The following is a 17402-nucleotide window of genomic DNA, read 5'->3' on the forward strand; positions in this document are numbered from 1 at the left end:
ATAAAGCAGAAAAAAATACTGCTCACTTTTTATTTCAACTGTGCTAAGATAGGTCATTTCTCAATCTATTTACAAAGTTGATCAACTGATATTTGGTCTCCCAAACTTTCCAACAATGATGTGATTAGAGTAATGTAAGAAGAAGTAGGAATGTTTAGGAAAACTTTGTATTTTAGAAAATAATACATTTTCAGACCTAGCAGTTAAGAAACAAGAATGATTGTTCACCGACACCAATTATACTCATGCTAAAACAAATCTCCTAGTGCCTTTTCTATAAAATGTAGCAAAACTTCATTGAAAATGGTAATAGATCATCACATATATATTATTTTCTCTGAAATTAGCTAATACTTTTACAATAATCATAATATTGAAGTGGATTTAGTAATGAACTAACATGCTCTGAATTGCAGGTATTTAAGCAAGGAACTCTATCAGTATACTGCCTTACCTTTTATCCTCGAGAATACCAAATCCTTTATTATCTGAAGAACTAGCACTCCAAGTATTATGAGAGAAGTCAGATGATACACTCTCCAAGGGGTCAGTGCAACAAACCTAGAATGTCAAGAAGAAATAAACGTTGAATACTTTTAAACTTACTGGAAGTATACGTAAACTGACAGCTGCTATCAGTGCTGAAAATAAAGAGAAAAAAAGAGATTGATATTACGTTAATTGAATTCAGTTTCTCCCCACAACTTTTTCACAGGAAGTAAACACTTAGAGAAAAATTATTACAAGGTACGCTCTTTCAAAGGTGCCCAAGCATAGCTCATTAAATCAAAACTCCTAACAGCTTTGCATCATGTTGTCCCACTATTTTTTTTTTGTGATAATTTTCACCATTAAATACCTTTGATTCTGTTTAAGGATCAAGTTTAACTGCACTGAAGACTTTGCTTAACCTACTTATTTAACTTATTGATAACAGGAGAGGAGGAGATGTGACACTGTAGAGAAAAATCTAATGAAACATTTTTCATACAACTTCTAGGCATCAGAAGTTTGTAACAAATGCAGATCTTTAAGTTATGTGGGCTTAATAACATGCTTATTCTATAGGTTCTTTGTGGTGCTTGTGCATTAATATTTTATAGAATCAAACAGTATGCCCCAACTTAGCAATTGCCATTGGCTTGTCCTCAGTGGTTTAAAGAAATACATCAATACTGAAATTTATGTGTGTGTTTGTGAATGCGTGTGCATACGTACGCACACATTTTACTAGTTGTTAAAGGTAAGATCAGATGTTTACTAAGAGGGTTTAGCCTGTCTTTCAAAGAATATACAGAACGCTTGACCTACTTTATGCTCACAACTAAACCATATTCCTAGTTTCACTGCAATCACAGCTGTCACCTGCTGTTAAAAACGATTGCACTAATGCAGACGAGGATTAGCAAACAAGGATTAACAAGGTAGCATCTTCTCTGAAAGATGCTTCCAAGTCATGTCATTCTTTGCGATACTGCAGTCTTTCTGCTCCACAGCTTTTGGAGCAAAAAACCTGTAATCTACTTGGAGCAGCTAATGTAGCCGCCAAACAAAGACTCTTCACTTATTTGGAGAGCTCTGAATTGTTCTTGCTGGACTTCCCATGCCTTAACATTATTAGCTGTCACACTCCTTCCTTCCCTGCCTCAGTACTCCTTATTTACCCTGCGCTGTTTGCAAGAAAGACCATCTCTTATGAATTAATTCACAGCCAGTGTGTGTCAGCCCTCAGGTGCTCCAGCAATACAGATTAGCAAAACTCTTCGTGAGCCATGTCAGACAGACCTACGTCCTACGTCCTTGAAGCCCTTACTGGTTAAAAGCTGACAAGGTCCCCTTGCAGTTTTTTTTTGCATATGTCTACTAAAATGCCGGGATCTGAAAACCACTTACTATGCTAACAGTGTCAGGATTCAAAATTCTTATATGAATTATCAAAATGATGCATAGCAACCAGACTAACAAAAAGTTTCAGTGGTACTTTTGCTTATTATTAGGAGTTAGGGCTTTTTTTCCTCTTCTTTTTTTTTAAGGAAAAGAACAGAGTTTCCTTAAGTATTTCCTTAAGTATTTTTATCACACATACATACCTGACAAAACTGAAAGGCTCCAGAATGACATCATCACATACTACACAAAAATATTTTTGTTTAGTAGAAGAATCAACAGCTATACTTACTCAACGGACTTTTATGCTCTCTTTTTAAGCAATAAACAAAAAGATTGAATTTAAAATTGTTTAATTTCTTCTACAATTGGTGTGGAAGTAACAACCATTACTAGGGACACCATAAACAAGATTTGTCCCCCCATGAAATTCTGCAGTATTTTGAGAGAGAGGTTTTTTTTTTCAGAAAGCAAAGGTTAAAACAATGTATAGAATCATGCATTTTACATAATGACTGTAGCAGTTAACAGGGCAGCTTGCATGACAAGAGGGCAAGAATCTCCGCTGTAGACAGTGTGGGACTGCACAAAAATGGTCACGAGGTGCCACAGGGCTGAGTCCCCAGCACTGGCTGAAACAGGCATCCCTGGCACATGGGAGGCCTTCACTCAGCCACAGCTCCAGAGGTAGGACACAGCCATCTGGTTTCCCGGTGTGCAAGAAGTGCCTTACGCCTCTCCCCTGGGCTGATGGTAACAGTGGCCTCACCTGTGAAAGATGTGCTCTGGTTGATGCATAGAGCAGTCAAGTGAAAGAGCTACTGGAGGCAGTAAGCAGGTGGCAGATCACTGGGGGTATGATCTCCAAAATCTGATTGGGCAAGCAGCTGAGCAACTTGATCTGACTGCACCTACTCTGAGGAGGAGTTCAGCCTAGCTGACCTCCTGAGGTCCTTCCAACCTGCATTCTTCTACGTAAGAAGAATGTAGGCTTGATGGAGCCAAGCCTGCTACTGAACTCCACTATAGGAGATTGAGAAACCATGATTATAAAAAGAAATAGGGCAGATATCAACTGTTGACTGTTAGGATAATTAAGCAGTGGTTGCCCACAGAGGTCGAAGGCTGTCAAAATAAAACCCTGAGCAACCTGTTTTGAATTAAGAACTGATCTTTTTTGAGCTGGAGGTGGTACTAGAGACCTCCCAAGGCCCCTACCAACCTGAACTATATTTTCATTCTATAACTATTTTAGTCTATTAAAAGTGGCTGGCAAATGCTTTTCTGTAAGATGCTAAACTCGGAACTTTAAGGCATAATAGTTTCTGTTTCTTGGCCTGGTTGTATTGCAGCTGGACTGAAATAATTCTGAACAGCAAAATTAGGAGTCAAAACTTGACTACTTCCACAATTAAAAGTCAAAATTCTTCAACTGTATAATGGTAAAATCTTTCTATTGCAATTTTAAAATAGTACGTATATACAATACTATATAGAAGTGTGAGATTTACTGAAAAAAAGAGAGTACACTATTCTGAAACTCCACTGAGAGCTACCCTACCTGCTCTTCAGCATTTCAGTCACCTTAATTTCCTCCTACCTATATACAAGTACAGAGTACAAAATCATTTTCTTAAATCCCATAATGCAATTTCTCTTAGCAAGTCATGCTTTTTTATTTTTAGTGTCACACAAATAAGTACGTGTTGCCATTAATCTCTATTGCCTGTTCAGAAGTTGCTAAATTCAAATGTAACCTTTTTCAGGTTTTTGGCAACTTCCATATTTTGCTAAAATGTTATGTTTAAATTCAAGAATTGTGCTCTGACTAAAAATAAAACAAGAATATCCTTTTGACAAGCTTCCTATAGCCATGAAGGTCAGATAGAAAGAATAGATGGGACAACAAATGCAGCTGAAATCCCAATGGCAAAAGCAAGACTGTACATAGTAGAAGAGCAACACATTAAAACTAATGATTAGGCCTAATCTGGTTCAAGATCTCCTTTACTTTCTCCTGGAGGTGATATTATCTAGTATCGCACAACCTAAAGATAGAAAAGTACTCTAAGGTACCTTGTCCTTCTTGTCTTTTCTCCAGCTCTTTATAGTATGGGATGATCATATGTCAATACTGGCATGATATGTTAACTAACACAACAAATCATCCATTGGATCTGTTATATCAAGTAGCCACCACCTCCCAGTGCAAAGCTCCTGCGACAATAACTGCACAAACCTGATCATACGGAGTCATTCAAGTGCGGCAAGCCAGCTAAGAAATTCCAGAGGCAAACATTGTCACACAATATTGCAGTCTGTAAACATAATGAACTCTTACAAGGCATGGCAAAAGCTATTTTTAATTGTACTTGTGAGATACAGGGAAGACACAGACCTACTAAATAGCGTTAGAAGCAATGTATCAATTTGACGATACAAGCCTCATTTCAGCTGTGAAGGTATATTTTTTACAACACATTCTAGAATTGTGAATGACTTGCAGTTTGCAAACACAAACCATAAGAAAATATTTCACCAAGAATTAAAACAATTTAGATTAGCAGCAGCCAGAGCTAGTTATTTCTGGAAGGCCTTAGTAGGTACACTTTTAATAACCATCTATCCTTAGATGAATTTCAGAAATAACCACACAAATACTTAAAAGCTGTGAATAACAGACATGAACATGGAGCTTTGCTTCACCATCAGCTATCACAACACATTTGTTGGCTGCATGAGTGATTTGCGGACTTTAGTTCAGTGCTCAACAAACATGTATTTACACCTTAAAACCAGAGCCCAAACTCTCCACAGTATTTTTGTGGTGTTTTAAATAGCATAGGTTGATATATGCTTGTTTCCTCATTGAACGCTAAGGTAAAAATCCAGCAAACACCTTCCAGCCGTAGTTTTCCATAGAACCAGTCTTGTTCCGTAAGACACGGCTATGATGCACCACCGAACAAAAGTGAGAACTGTCCATACAGCTCCAAATGATGTACCTGTACGCAAGTTGAGAATGCTTAACTGCCGACCAGGGATATTCTGCTTTTTTTATCCGTGAATTTTAAAGGTGTGTCTACTCCTGCTCTTACAGGGAACTGCCCAACACTGTTTCAGACAGCCGTCTACAGTGATGGCATGCAGATAAGGAAAAAATGTGGCCATAACTGTTTCCTGCTTGGAGCTGAATGCAGACCATTCTTCCACGCTTACTGCTGGAGTGATCAGCACCAGTCTGGCTGCAACAAATGCTGATGCCTATCTCAAGCCAGAGGTCTGGGGAAGGGGAGGAGGGTTAGTTTTCTTCTAAACACAGCATGAAATGCACTTCCTGAAGAACACTGCTGAAATACACTGCAAAGGTAGTATCAGAAAGCTTGTGCTCTTACTGATCACTGGCTCAATCATTTTGTTTGCCCTCTTATGAATCAAGAAGCAACAATATATATTATATTCAACTATATTTTATTTAAAGGTAATTTAACACTTTGACTCTCCTAATTGAAAAAACATCCCAAGGCAGGTTTGCAAAACCTGCTTTTTACATCTATTAAACATGTGAATTTACAACTTCTATGTGAATTGCTCTTAGATGTAAATGATTTTCATGTGAAGCTTCCGTAAATATCAAAATGCAGTATCTATAAATATTAAAATCCAAATGCTCAAGTATTCATCACATTTGAAATCCAAAACTCAATAATCCAGTATTTTTCCTGTTGTTCCTTTAGTACATCTTGGTGTGAGCCAAAGTATTTAGATACTTGTTCAAGAATTACAGTGCAAAAATCCTTTCCCCATTCCCCATGCACAAAAAGTGTAAATACTCACGTAAGGCAAAACAAGTTAGATTCTACTTTTTTGGTAGAATCTATTTATAGAATAGAATTTGGTAGAATCTTATTATATTTATATGGTATTTAACTGTCAAACTGCATGTCTGAAAGATACACAAAAACTGTTGTACAGCAGATTCCCTGTTGCAGAGAGGGAAACATATTACATGTAATAAAATACATTTGCATACGTGCTGTCCAAAATTTTGAAATGAACGAAGACTTTATAAATTCTGTCTAACAAAACCCCTCACTCCTACAAAAAGCGTAATTTGTTGAATACAGTAATTTCAAAAACCACTTACTCTACATCTTCCGTTAATCCAGATTTAACATATGCACACCACCACTTTGGCTGCCTGGCAGCTTGAACTCAGATAGCTATATATCTGTTTAGCTGAAAACATGTGAATTACTGTAATAGAATGCTTCTTAAAATATGTATATTAAAAAATGTTTAAAATTACTTTTAATTTAGTGGAGAAAAAGTGTAAGCTTCTGTACAGACATAAATTAGGAAGAAACACCTTTTTCACTTAAAACTTTTTCTAAGTAAGAATGCCATCCAAGAACTCAGATATCTAAGATTTTTAATAAAGTATTTCAACCAGAATAGAATGAAGAACTGGAAAGCAGTTGATTTGTGACTTATGTGCCAACCAGCAATGAGTTTTCCATTGTATAGTGCCTAGAAGACTAAAAATTCTATCATTAAGTACTTAAAAATGAAAAAAACAGAAGAGGCATGATAATTATTCTAAAACTTGCAGCATTTTCTTTAATTCTTTCTTTGTTAAGACAAAGACAATTCAGTCATCAACCTTTTATTCAAGGGGCTTATTTGTCAGGTTTTATTCAAAAGATTAGGATGGTATTTGTTCAGCCAGAAAGCACAGATCAAATCAAATGTGGACAGCTGTTTTTTAGAAAACCTTCTAGAACTTATTAGGAATAAAGATTTTGGAATAATAAATAAATCTCTTGTCATAAGAAACAGACTCCCATTAACTTAAACTACTATTACTTTGAAGTCAACTGTAGAAGTGGTAGTTCTCTCAGAGGTCTGTGCACAGGTTGCAGGGCAAAAGGGAAACACCGCTGGACAATTCTAACTAAAGTTAGTAACACATAGGATAGGAATTCAAATTGCATATTCTCTCTACCCCAGCTACAAGAAACAACATTTTAAGCTTATAAATAAGTCCAAATAAAAATGAAAATAGTACAATTCTCTAAGCAAAAATATTAGAAAAAAAATCTTAAAAATGGCTTTGCATTTAATCACCAAAGAGAAACTTGCTTATAAGCTGTAAATTTGGAAGTATATTGGTGGTTTGGGAAATAGGATGAAGTCAATAACAAAATGTCGCATTGCAAAATTATCTCACACTGTTTGCAAGGAAACCTCTTGGGGAATGCAGTACTCAAGAATCATGTTTCAACATCTGTGGCTTGTAGATCAGATTTACTGTAACTTATTGCATTCAGATAGGCATATAAAATAAAAAATTGAGAAGGAGAAAGTTTAAATGACCTAAACGACATACCTTCCGAGTCTACCATGACATCAAATGCTACTGTCACACCAGTGACAACAGGTATTTCCATGGAAGTTAAAACTATTTTGAATTAAACACATAACATCAAATAACCTGGCTTCCTTTATTTTTGCAGAAACATGCCCAGATGACCTCAATTAACCTGTACTCTGGCAAAGTACAGAAGAAATCTTAATCCCATTTTCTCATACAGTAGCAGCAGTTTGATGTTAAACAATCCACCTCTACCATGCTGCCCTAAATCTCCTTTTCTTTAAAGCTCTCATTAGTCCTGTAACATCTACTATGGAGCACAGCATATCCCTCTAAAACTTCCATTGTTCTCAAAATTCTACTTACTATTTGAAAGGTCTCGTTATTTTGAGTTAATACATGAAGAAACTATCATTTCTCTCTTAAGACAACTGCTTTAGACACAGAATTTGTAAGTTTTAGCAAGACAGAATAAACCCAAGCCATGCTGCAATTTGTTCATTCTCCTTTGTTCGGGATTTCCATCTTCCACAAAGTCCTCATCCTGGATTTGGTCCTAAATTGTTCACTAATGCTTACTTTCCCTCAGTTTCTGAGTTATCCTATTTGATTTCTTTCCTGATTGATCCTGTTTTCATCTTACTGGTTGAAAAATGCTGTAAACTGTCCAGGTTTTTATGTAACACTGTCTGGCTCTTAAACAATGTCAATTTTCATTCCTGTAAACCAACCTCTCAGCCAAAACTACGCAAACTGTCACCAGAAAGCTGTTGAGATAATGGCTTTAAATTTTTTTGCTAACTAAATTAAATTAATTTAACTTTCTGTTCCACTTTTCTACCTCCAAAGCCTTCAAAAGTTTTAATAATCTGTATCGGAAAAGTGAACATAAGCTTAAAACTGCCTGAGTAAAAAAAAGTAGACCCTAAAATTATATCACAACTTGTATTGCCATCGGAATTTTAGCTTTACTTGAGAAAGCGCATTTTGGAATATCACCTTCTAGGAAAAAAAAACAAAACCAAACCCAAAAACCAAACCACAAACCTTTTTTTAAGCTTGCAGAACAAACAGCAAATTACTGTACTGTAGCTGGGTGTAATAAAATAATCACAATACCAATAAGTTACAACAGCTTGGTAAAAGGCAGCAAATTAAGTAAGTTAAGACTATCAGACTAGAAGAAACAAACTAGCACCCATGTAAGAAACCCATTCATGTGGATGCACAGTGAATTTCAAAACTGCCTATACCAGAATTTTAATCTTTTCTGATAATGAATGTATTATAATTACAAAAGAAATACGTCAATACATAACCTATTCGACTACCTTTACTTAAGGGATAAGAGATAGAAACTCTTATTCAGGTTTGAGGCAGGATTACAATCTATATTAAACTACTCACTTGTGTGTTATCCTGATACTTTGATTTTGGGAAAGTAATCCCAAAATGACTAAAAAGGTAGCTCTAAGATTACCTATATAACAAAGATAGCTGAAGACTCAAATTTCCCAAATTCAAAACCACATTTAGCATCTGGTTGCTATAAGAAGAAAAACATTTTGTCACAAAAACATACAGATGTGTTCTCCTGACTGGGGAGGTATTACAAATTTAAGATAGTGATCTGAAGGCCAACATACTACAAACTGGCCTCAAAATGTCAATACCCCTTCTTACTCCAACTCACTTAATTTTCATGCATTTTTCTTTATGTTTTGATTTCACAGATTTCTTTTATTCTAATTCTCACTTAATTTAGTTTGGTAATCTCCCTCCTGTCCACCGCCACTGACAAATTTCCCACATATATTCTACATGAAAGCAAGTATTTTGAAGCAAATATTTTCCTTCTAAGGATTTAAATTTGGGCAGAATTAATTCTTTCTGTATTAGTTTTGCTTGGTATGCTCTCAGATTTGAGCATGGTTTTGGGAAAGCTTAAGTCTGAGAGGGGAAAAAAAAGGATTCTGAAATAGCTGAATTACTGTGTAAGCTGAATTAAAGCAACAGGGAATAAAATAAAATCTATTGCAAGTTCAGTAACTGGACTCATCAAAAATCCAGAGCCGTTTAGCTAAAATTAAAAGCTGAATTTACATAGCCAATACAATCTATATAGAGTCTCTTGTGAATTTCTTACTAATGACATCTGGTGGCATGCTGGTAATGGGGAATGGTTTGGATGGATAAAAGCCACATGATCCTTGTACAAGGACTAAGTGAATCATCCTTAAAGAAGGGACCACACAAATTGCTGGGGGAAAACAACCACCAACCTCAAACCCCCAGGCAGTACTGCTACTGACTGAAAAACACTAGTGATCATCACACCAGCCTCCTAGGAATAACATCAGCAGCATAAGATGACCACCCAATACAGACAAGACCAAGAAGAAAGTAACATTTTGTAAGCAGTGGACTGCCTAAGGTTTAGGATGGCAAGTTCACTAAGATGTCCTGTTTGACTGAGCAGTTCCCTGAGGACTCCATTTCCAGTGGTAGCCAGGGTCAATGTTGATAGTAGGCAGAAATTTACAGTCCCCTTTCTCAAACACTTGAAATGGAACATAATGACACAGCCATACCAAACATATATAGCTTATAAACAGCTATACAAATGCGCCTGCTGCATGTCTAATAGCTCAGTTTCTTTCCCATAACAAAGAATGGTATTAGATTTGCGTGGCAAGGTTTTGGTAGCCGGGGGGCTACAGAGGTGGCTTCTATGAGAAGCTGCTAGAAGCTTCCTCCATGTTCAACAGAGCCAATGCCAGCCGGCTCCAAGACGGATCTGCCACTGGCCAAGGCCGAGCCCATCAGTAGCGCCTCTGTGATAACGTATTAAGAAGAGGGAAAAGTTGCTGTGCAACAGCAACAGCAGCCGGAGACAGGAATGAGAATATGTGAGAGAAACAACTCTGCAGACAGCAAGGTCAGAGAAGATGGAGGGGGAGGAGGTGCTCCAGGCACCGGAGCAGAGCTTCCCCTGCAGCCCCTGGTGAAGACCATGGTGAGACAGGCTGTCCCTCTGCAGCCCATGGAGGTCCACGGTGGGGCAGATATCCACCTGCCCATGGAGGACCCCAGGCTCCATCAGAGCAGGTGGATGCCTGAAGGAGGCTGTGACAACAAAAAAAATGAGAGTATGGATGGTGACAAACGACACCGTTTTAATGGTAAATTTTGCCAGCATGCTTGTCTATATCAAGGAATGATACTTGTCTTTTACACAGTTGGTCAGTTAATTTGTTCACCCAGTATGACAACATCATATAACGTTGTTAACATTATATGTTTCCTGCGGTAACATACAAATTTGTCTATCAGAAAGCATATAAAAATCCTTAAAGAAAAATTTGGATTTGGCTAGCAATGAGAACAGCGAACAGGGTAACACAATAAATTCATTCCACAAGGAGACAGAAACAGAGAAAAGACCTATTACATCTTAGTCTTTCTACTGCCCCTCTTCCCAAGAAACCCTATGGAAATCAGTCATTTGGGCAACTGGTGAATAGATGCTACGGCTGCATCTACGGATGCACCTTGCAGACATTAATGTAGTATGTTTGAAACACATATCTGCAAATATAAAACATATATTTGAAACAAATATCTGCAAACTACAAAAGACATATAACAGCACAGAATTACTAAAAATAAACTTGTCCTCTTGACCTCATAGAAATATTTCAGACAGACTGGGAGAACAAAAATGAAAAGCTGCCACTATCCCCCCTACACCATACACACACAAAGTAATAATTAGGCTAGAATACTAGCTTAAAATCTAGGATTGACTGTTAATATTTGTCTAAGAATTAAACCTAAGACTGAAAGTTATCAGTCAGCAGCCTAACACTTGGAATACCTGGACTAAACTTCTGGCACCAGCACAGAGTTTCTTTGCTCTTGGGCAAATCACTCATTTTTTCAGTAGTATGCATGTAAAATAAGAAAAAAAAAATGTTATTTTCCTCATGTGGTATTTTGACTTCAGTTTGTAAACTATCTACAGCGGAAAAGTAGATCCATATCACATTTCAGATGATTAGGTGCTAAATAATATATATCTAACCCTTGTTCATTTTAAAGATTTTCACCTGGGGTCATGTGGGGTGGGGGGCTTAAAGCTATTCATGGTGAATAAATAACGGAAGTGGTAAGTGACAAATGCTTTTTCAATAACCAGATTTCTTTTCACTTTAACTGCCAGCCTTGTTTCATTCATTTTTGAGAAAATTTTATGAAATGCTGGTTCACTAAATATGCCAGTATATATCAGGTCAGCTTTTGCAGGGTCTGAACTTTAGTGCAAGCCTTTATGTTAGAAATCCAAGGAAACTGAAAAACGGTACAGTACTGCCTAGTCTAAGTAGGTCCTAAAGTCATGATCAAGAACTAGTTGCTTTAAGCCTTGTTAAAAAGTCCATGATGATTTGTTAGGAATATGCAAAAAATGAAGGAAAACAGAATGAAATTAAATTACCAAGTTTCTTGTACCTACAATTATTTCAGCAGTAAACATTGAAAATGCATTTATATACAGTACCACCATTAAAAGATTTTTAGTGGGAAAGAGATTACAATCAAATACATAAAAAGAAAAAAAAAAAAAGGACTTTGTGACAGGATGTCAGAGTAGTAGTTGACCCTCAGCAGCTCCTACTGCAACAGTTTACACATGAAATGTTTTGAATGGCATACATACAACAACTAAACTAACACAGTCCTACCAAAATTAAAGGGATGGGAGGAAGGAACAAACACTACTCTTCCAACATTTGGAAAACTGTAAAATTAAAACTTCACCTCCCCTTCCACCCTCTTCTACCAACGCTATTGCTCATATAGTGAGAGAAGTCTCCCACCTAGCAACACAGACATCTCAACTTTGAGAAATAATGAGATTAGAAGCCCTACACACCGGGAGTGCAACTACCTTTGCATGGGGATAGGGATACTCGCAGGCACACGACGAAGAAAGATGAGGCACATGAAGCAGTAACTAGGAAATGTTTCTTCAACCTAGGCTCCGGCCAGCCCTGTTAGGAGAGACTCCACAGGCAGCAGGGGCGAACTCTCGTTCCCAGTCCTGAATCGGTAGTGACTGGCTGAGTCATCACAAACCAGGCTGACCAGTTGGATCTCAAATGAGAAAAGAAGAAGCAGAAAACACACCATGGTGCGAACACTCATGATGATAGCACCAAAGCAGGGAAATGTGAAACTAGATTTAAACGACTGTTTCATTTTCAAAGTGTCAGATTTCATAGGTTTGCTAACAAGATCTTTCCTGATATTCTTCAGTCTCAAACCACAGAAGTTTACTTGCTGTCATACCGGCTCCTACATATTTCCTAGTTTGTTTCCACCTCTCAAATCTCCCCAGCACGAGGATAGCGAGCTTCCTGCTGAGGTACAGCAATAGCACCAAAATAAAACCCATCCTTGCCCTGACTTTTGCCATTCTGATCACCTTGACAGTAAGAAAGGAGAGTGAACTATAAATTTTGATAAAAAAACTTTGAATGCTGGTCACGTAACAAGTTGCCAGTAAGACTACCAAAGGTTTTCTATAGGCATTACATAACGCATGCACTATATACCTTGCTTATGATCAAAGTTGGACAAAAGAATAGCAAACAGGTTGCCAAGCAGCTACTATTCCTTGAGACAGAGAAATGTATTGTCAGACGCTGTCCTTGAAAATTTTATCAGAGCCATGTCACAAAGAAACATAAAGCATGACCCTTCCAAATTGCTGAAAGAACAGATGATCTCTGAAGTATGCAGAAAATGAGAGCAAAACCATGCAGCCTTCCCAATGAAAGGATTTACCAAGGATACCTAAGAGCAAGATGGATAATAAAAGTCAACCTAAATTAGACATCACACACACTACTCCTGGGATTAAAGAGGATAAAATGGTTTTGAAAATACTTGCACAGAGAGATTTTCTTGTGCAATGCAAAGCTTTAGGAAGTTCTCTTTCCGTGACTTGGATCTCATGTTTAAACATCACACTGTTAGGGTTATAGAGAACTAACTGGAGTTTGCAATTAATCCACTTCTTTGCTTGTTTGCCTCTCATTCGCTTAAGAGGAAAGGAGGCAGTTCTAACCAGAGGAGGGGAAACACAATTCAGCCTTAGAGTCTCAACAGTATGATTAGACAGAGCCCCAACACATAAATTGTTCTACATCAGCAAGCAGGCATACGGCAGCATTTTAGGAGATCAGAAAATGAAAAACGTAGGCATTGCCAAAATCTAAGATCAGAGGAAAGTCCTGAAGAAGTTTCACATAGAAAGACAAGTTTTTCCTACAGAAATAAACTCTAGAGTTGTTACAAACACAACAATGAACACGTCCCTATGTTAATTTCTGGGTTTTATTCAACAAAACTCTATCTGACTAGAAAAAGCTTAGTCAAAATAGGAGAGCTGGTGCACTGCAGTAACATTCCCACTGTCCCCACTTCACAAAGCCTCCACTAACTAGGCCACCAATTTGGAAAAGCACGCGCACCCAAAATGAACTCCGAAGTAATGGACCGCGGCAGCAGCGCAGCCCTAACTACGGGCTCGAGGCCTGATTTTACGAGGTTTCAAAAACTCTGCGCAGAAACGCAGGCCCATCGCTCATCTCAACTGCAAGAAATGCAACTTCTCGGCGGGGCGTGCCGCAGCCGCTCAGGTCAGCTGCGATCCCTCGCTACTGAATGAAAGAGGGGAGCAGGAGAGGCAGAATGCAGACACAGAGGTAAGAGAACACGATGAAGCAGACGCACACGACCCGAGGGCCATACCCTGCCCAGAGCGGCTGCCGGAGACAAGCGAAGAGGAAAGCAAGGCCTTCCCCGTGGAAGAGCGGGGGGATCGGGTCAGCTCCCCTCAAAGGGCGGCCAGGGGACGGGTTGGGGAAGGGGGGAGCAAGGCAAACGCTCCTCCCGGGGGACGAGCGAAGCGCGGGGTGGGGGCAGGAGGCGCCCGCCGCCGGGCGGGGCGGCCGCGGGCCGGGCAGGGGCTTTCCTCTCCCTGGGGGGGCGGTCCCGACCCCGGCCCCGGCCCCCACCCCGGCCAGGCTCGCTCACCAGAAGAGCAGGTTGGCGCAGACGAAGCCGCCCAGGCTGTGGAGGGGCCGCTCCCAGCTCAGCGCCGCCGCGATGCAGCAGCCCACCGCTAGCCCCGTCTCCCCCAGCAGCGCCGCGGCCGCCCCGGCCCCGCCTGACACCTCCGCCGGCTCCGCATCCCCGGCCGCCGCCGCGCCCCGCTCCTCGAGGGCCTCCGGCCGCTCCCGCCCGCCGCCACGCTCCCCGCCTGCCTCCGGCTCGCGGGGCTGCGCGGGCGCCGCGCTCGCCATGGCTCGCTGGCGGCCGCCGGGCTGCCGCTCGGCCGGGCGGAGCTGGGCCGGGCCGGGCCGGGCCGGGCTGGCGGGAGGCAGGGCAGGGGCGCGGCCCCGGCCGGGCAGCGCCAGGGGCGGGGCCCGGAGCGCAGCCGTTACCCCTCGCACCCCACCCACCCACCCACCGGCGCCGGTGACGTCACCGCGAGCCGCGCGCCAGACACTGGGGAGGGGGGAACCGCCCCCCAGGCAGGTGTCACGAGGGGTTGCGCGTGCGCGTGACAGGTGCCGGGGGGCGGTGCCTCGTGGGCGGGGAGGGGCGAGAGGCGGGTGGGGGTGATGGCCGTCGGTGGCGGTGACAGTTGGTGGCGTGCGCGCGGGGAGGGCGACGTGCTCGGCCGCCTGGCCGTTGCCCGGCCAAGCAGCAGTCTCCAAAACCCTCCCAAAAATGGAAGTGAACGGTCGTTGGGGCAGTGCTGGGAACTTCTTCCGAGACCGTGGAGGAGGCTACAGGAGTTCGGCGGCTGCCACCTCCATCTTAAGTATCCCAAGACGCTTACTTGGAAGTCTCCACCGCCTTGTCCTGCCATCCGCACTGCCAGGTGTCCGGCCAGCCCCGGGCGCAAGGTGGAGGCTTGACACAATCTTCATGGTGATGGTGCGCATCCCAGCTAATGGGGTTTCGGGGCAGCTGAATTCTGGAGAGCATGCCTGGTGAGAAACCTCACTCGAGCGCCTGTTGCTGAACAGGAACAGCCAAAATTTGGAATCAAACAACACGTCTCTCAGTGTAAACTGCGTAAAATTAAATAATTTTTATTGCAAGAGCAAAGTAACAAAAACAGAAGAAGGATTTTGGGTTGGGAGTTGACATCTAGCGTAATTGAGTACCCCCTGCAAGCTTGATTTTTTTTTCCAGGAAAAGGAGTTGTACTCGCTTCAAGGTCAACATGCCTTTTTTTCTCTGAGGTAAAAGAAGACAAAATAAGATCACAAAAGTAATTAAGTTGCACCGTTAACTGTGGGTTGCAGATCTGCTGTGTATTTTGACCCGATGATCTTGGGAGGGAGTTACGTTACTTCTCTGACTCCACATTCCAGTAGATGAATTGTACCCCAGAGGAAGCATACAGAATGTTGTTCTACATAAGCAATTAAAATTTTTCAAAAGGACATTTTAGTTTTTTTGCTAATTTGTTACTACTATGCTCGCACCTCTAAGAACCTGGGGCCAGGAGACCTGCTTGAATAATTAGCCCAGCTAAAAAGCGATTGATTAGGTGTTGTCTATGAAGGTCTCAGAGAGCAAAAGGAGGGAGACGGGATCCTCTAGTAACCTGAAATACAGGGCTGGAAAAGAAAAGCTCTGGGAAGTAGTTGCAGCAAGCCTGGAGAAACACCTTGTTGTTTTGCGTCAGTTTTATGCTGACGGATAAAACTTTGCCCTAAGAAGACTTGTTCACAACAGGGTATCCTTCCCATGCCGGGAAACAGGCAGCTGCCTCACACGTGCGCCAGCAGCTGCTTACAGTGACCGAGCTCTCCTCCTGGCGTCGCTTGAGCATCTGACGCCTCTCCAGGGTGTGTGCAGTGGTTGCCTGCAGGTGCTGCTTCCCTCTCTTTGGGAGGGGGAGCGAAGGGATTCTTATCAGTCCCTGGGAGTAAAAATAGGGTCTTCTCACAAGGAAAAAGAGGTAGGGAGAGGTGCAGAAGGAGGGGAGTTTCTCCTGTACTTACCCTTTTTTCAGGCCATTGTAGGATGCTGTGTTGCCTATGCCAAGCTGCTGTTCTAGTGAACACTGTCCATAACTTGCCAAAACCATCCCCAGCTTAGCCAGCGGCAGCTGGCTTTCCCTTGCCAGCATTCAGTTATTTCAGTAACGTGGGCTGTCCTATCCAGCATCTAAGTGTGGCTAACTCCAAGCGGTTACTAGATAAGCCTAGAAAGAAGTCAGGTGTTCCTTATGCACTTTTAAAGTGACCATGGGATGGTTAGCCCCAGAAAGCACACTGAGGTTATAAAATGTTTAAATTTGGGTTTAACCAATATTAGGTCTTGATTTGTACTGAGCTTGTGCAATGTGGATAATGGCAATATAATCCTATGGCCCTAAGGATTAAAACCATGGCAGGTTTTAGGCCATCCGCCCTTACCGATATTCCATTTTTTTTTTAAACATTGAGTATGATTGTATGTCATCCCCCCCTCCCTGCAATGTATACTCTATACTATACTCCCTTCAGTCACAGGAGTTCAAGAATCCTCTCTCTCCTCAGAAGAGGGGGGATGGAATCCGTGAGCGGAGGATGAGGTGGGGTTTCCGTGGGCAGGGTAGACTATAGATGTGGGAACTGTTTCCAATTTTAATTAAACTTGCATCCATTCTAGATTACTGGCCTCTGCTTTCCTGACCTATACCATGAATAGAAATTAGTGAAAAGTTCTTCCAGAATAGGTTTTGTAATTTAGCTAATGGAAAAAATGTTTCACATATTGATGGGCACCAGCTCTTCTTTTTCACTGTTGATCGTTATTGGGCTGGGTTTATATGAAGGAGCTTACTGAAAGCACTCTGGTATAGACATCAGTGTGAGAGAAGAGGTGGAATGTTCATTCCCAGCCATTGAAAGCTTAGATGTCTTTTTCAGAAAAAAAAAAGTAGTAAATATGATCTCTGGCTTTGATCTTTCTGTACTTTGATGTTTTGCCTGCCAGGGTTTAAAAGGTTTGTGTGCAGTTTGTGAATTTGAGCTGGGAAAAACTAGGACTAGCACCCAGTGCACAGTTG

At 41.1% G+C, this 17402-nt stretch overlaps 1 protein-coding gene across 1 annotated transcript in view; it reads right to left on the minus strand.

Annotated features, from left to right (window-relative positions):
- Positions 1-14732, minus strand: part of RETREG1 (reticulophagy regulator 1) — a 68509-nt gene extending 53777 nt beyond the window's left edge. Inside the window, exons 1-2 of the mRNA XM_075142488.1 lie at positions 14363-14732; positions 455-561 (exon numbers count right to left, since the gene is read on the minus strand). Of these exons, the coding sequence (XP_074998589.1) occupies positions 455-561; positions 14363-14631 (376 nt within the window). The 5' untranslated portion in view covers positions 14632-14732. The remainder of the gene's footprint in view (positions 1-454; positions 562-14362) is intronic.
- Positions 14733-17402: the final 2670 nt, after the last annotated feature.

This window comes from Calonectris borealis, chromosome 2 (genome assembly GCF_964195595.1).
Source record: "Calonectris borealis chromosome 2, bCalBor7.hap1.2, whole genome shotgun sequence".
Classification (NCBI taxonomy): Eukaryota; Metazoa; Chordata; class Aves; order Procellariiformes; family Procellariidae; genus Calonectris; species Calonectris borealis.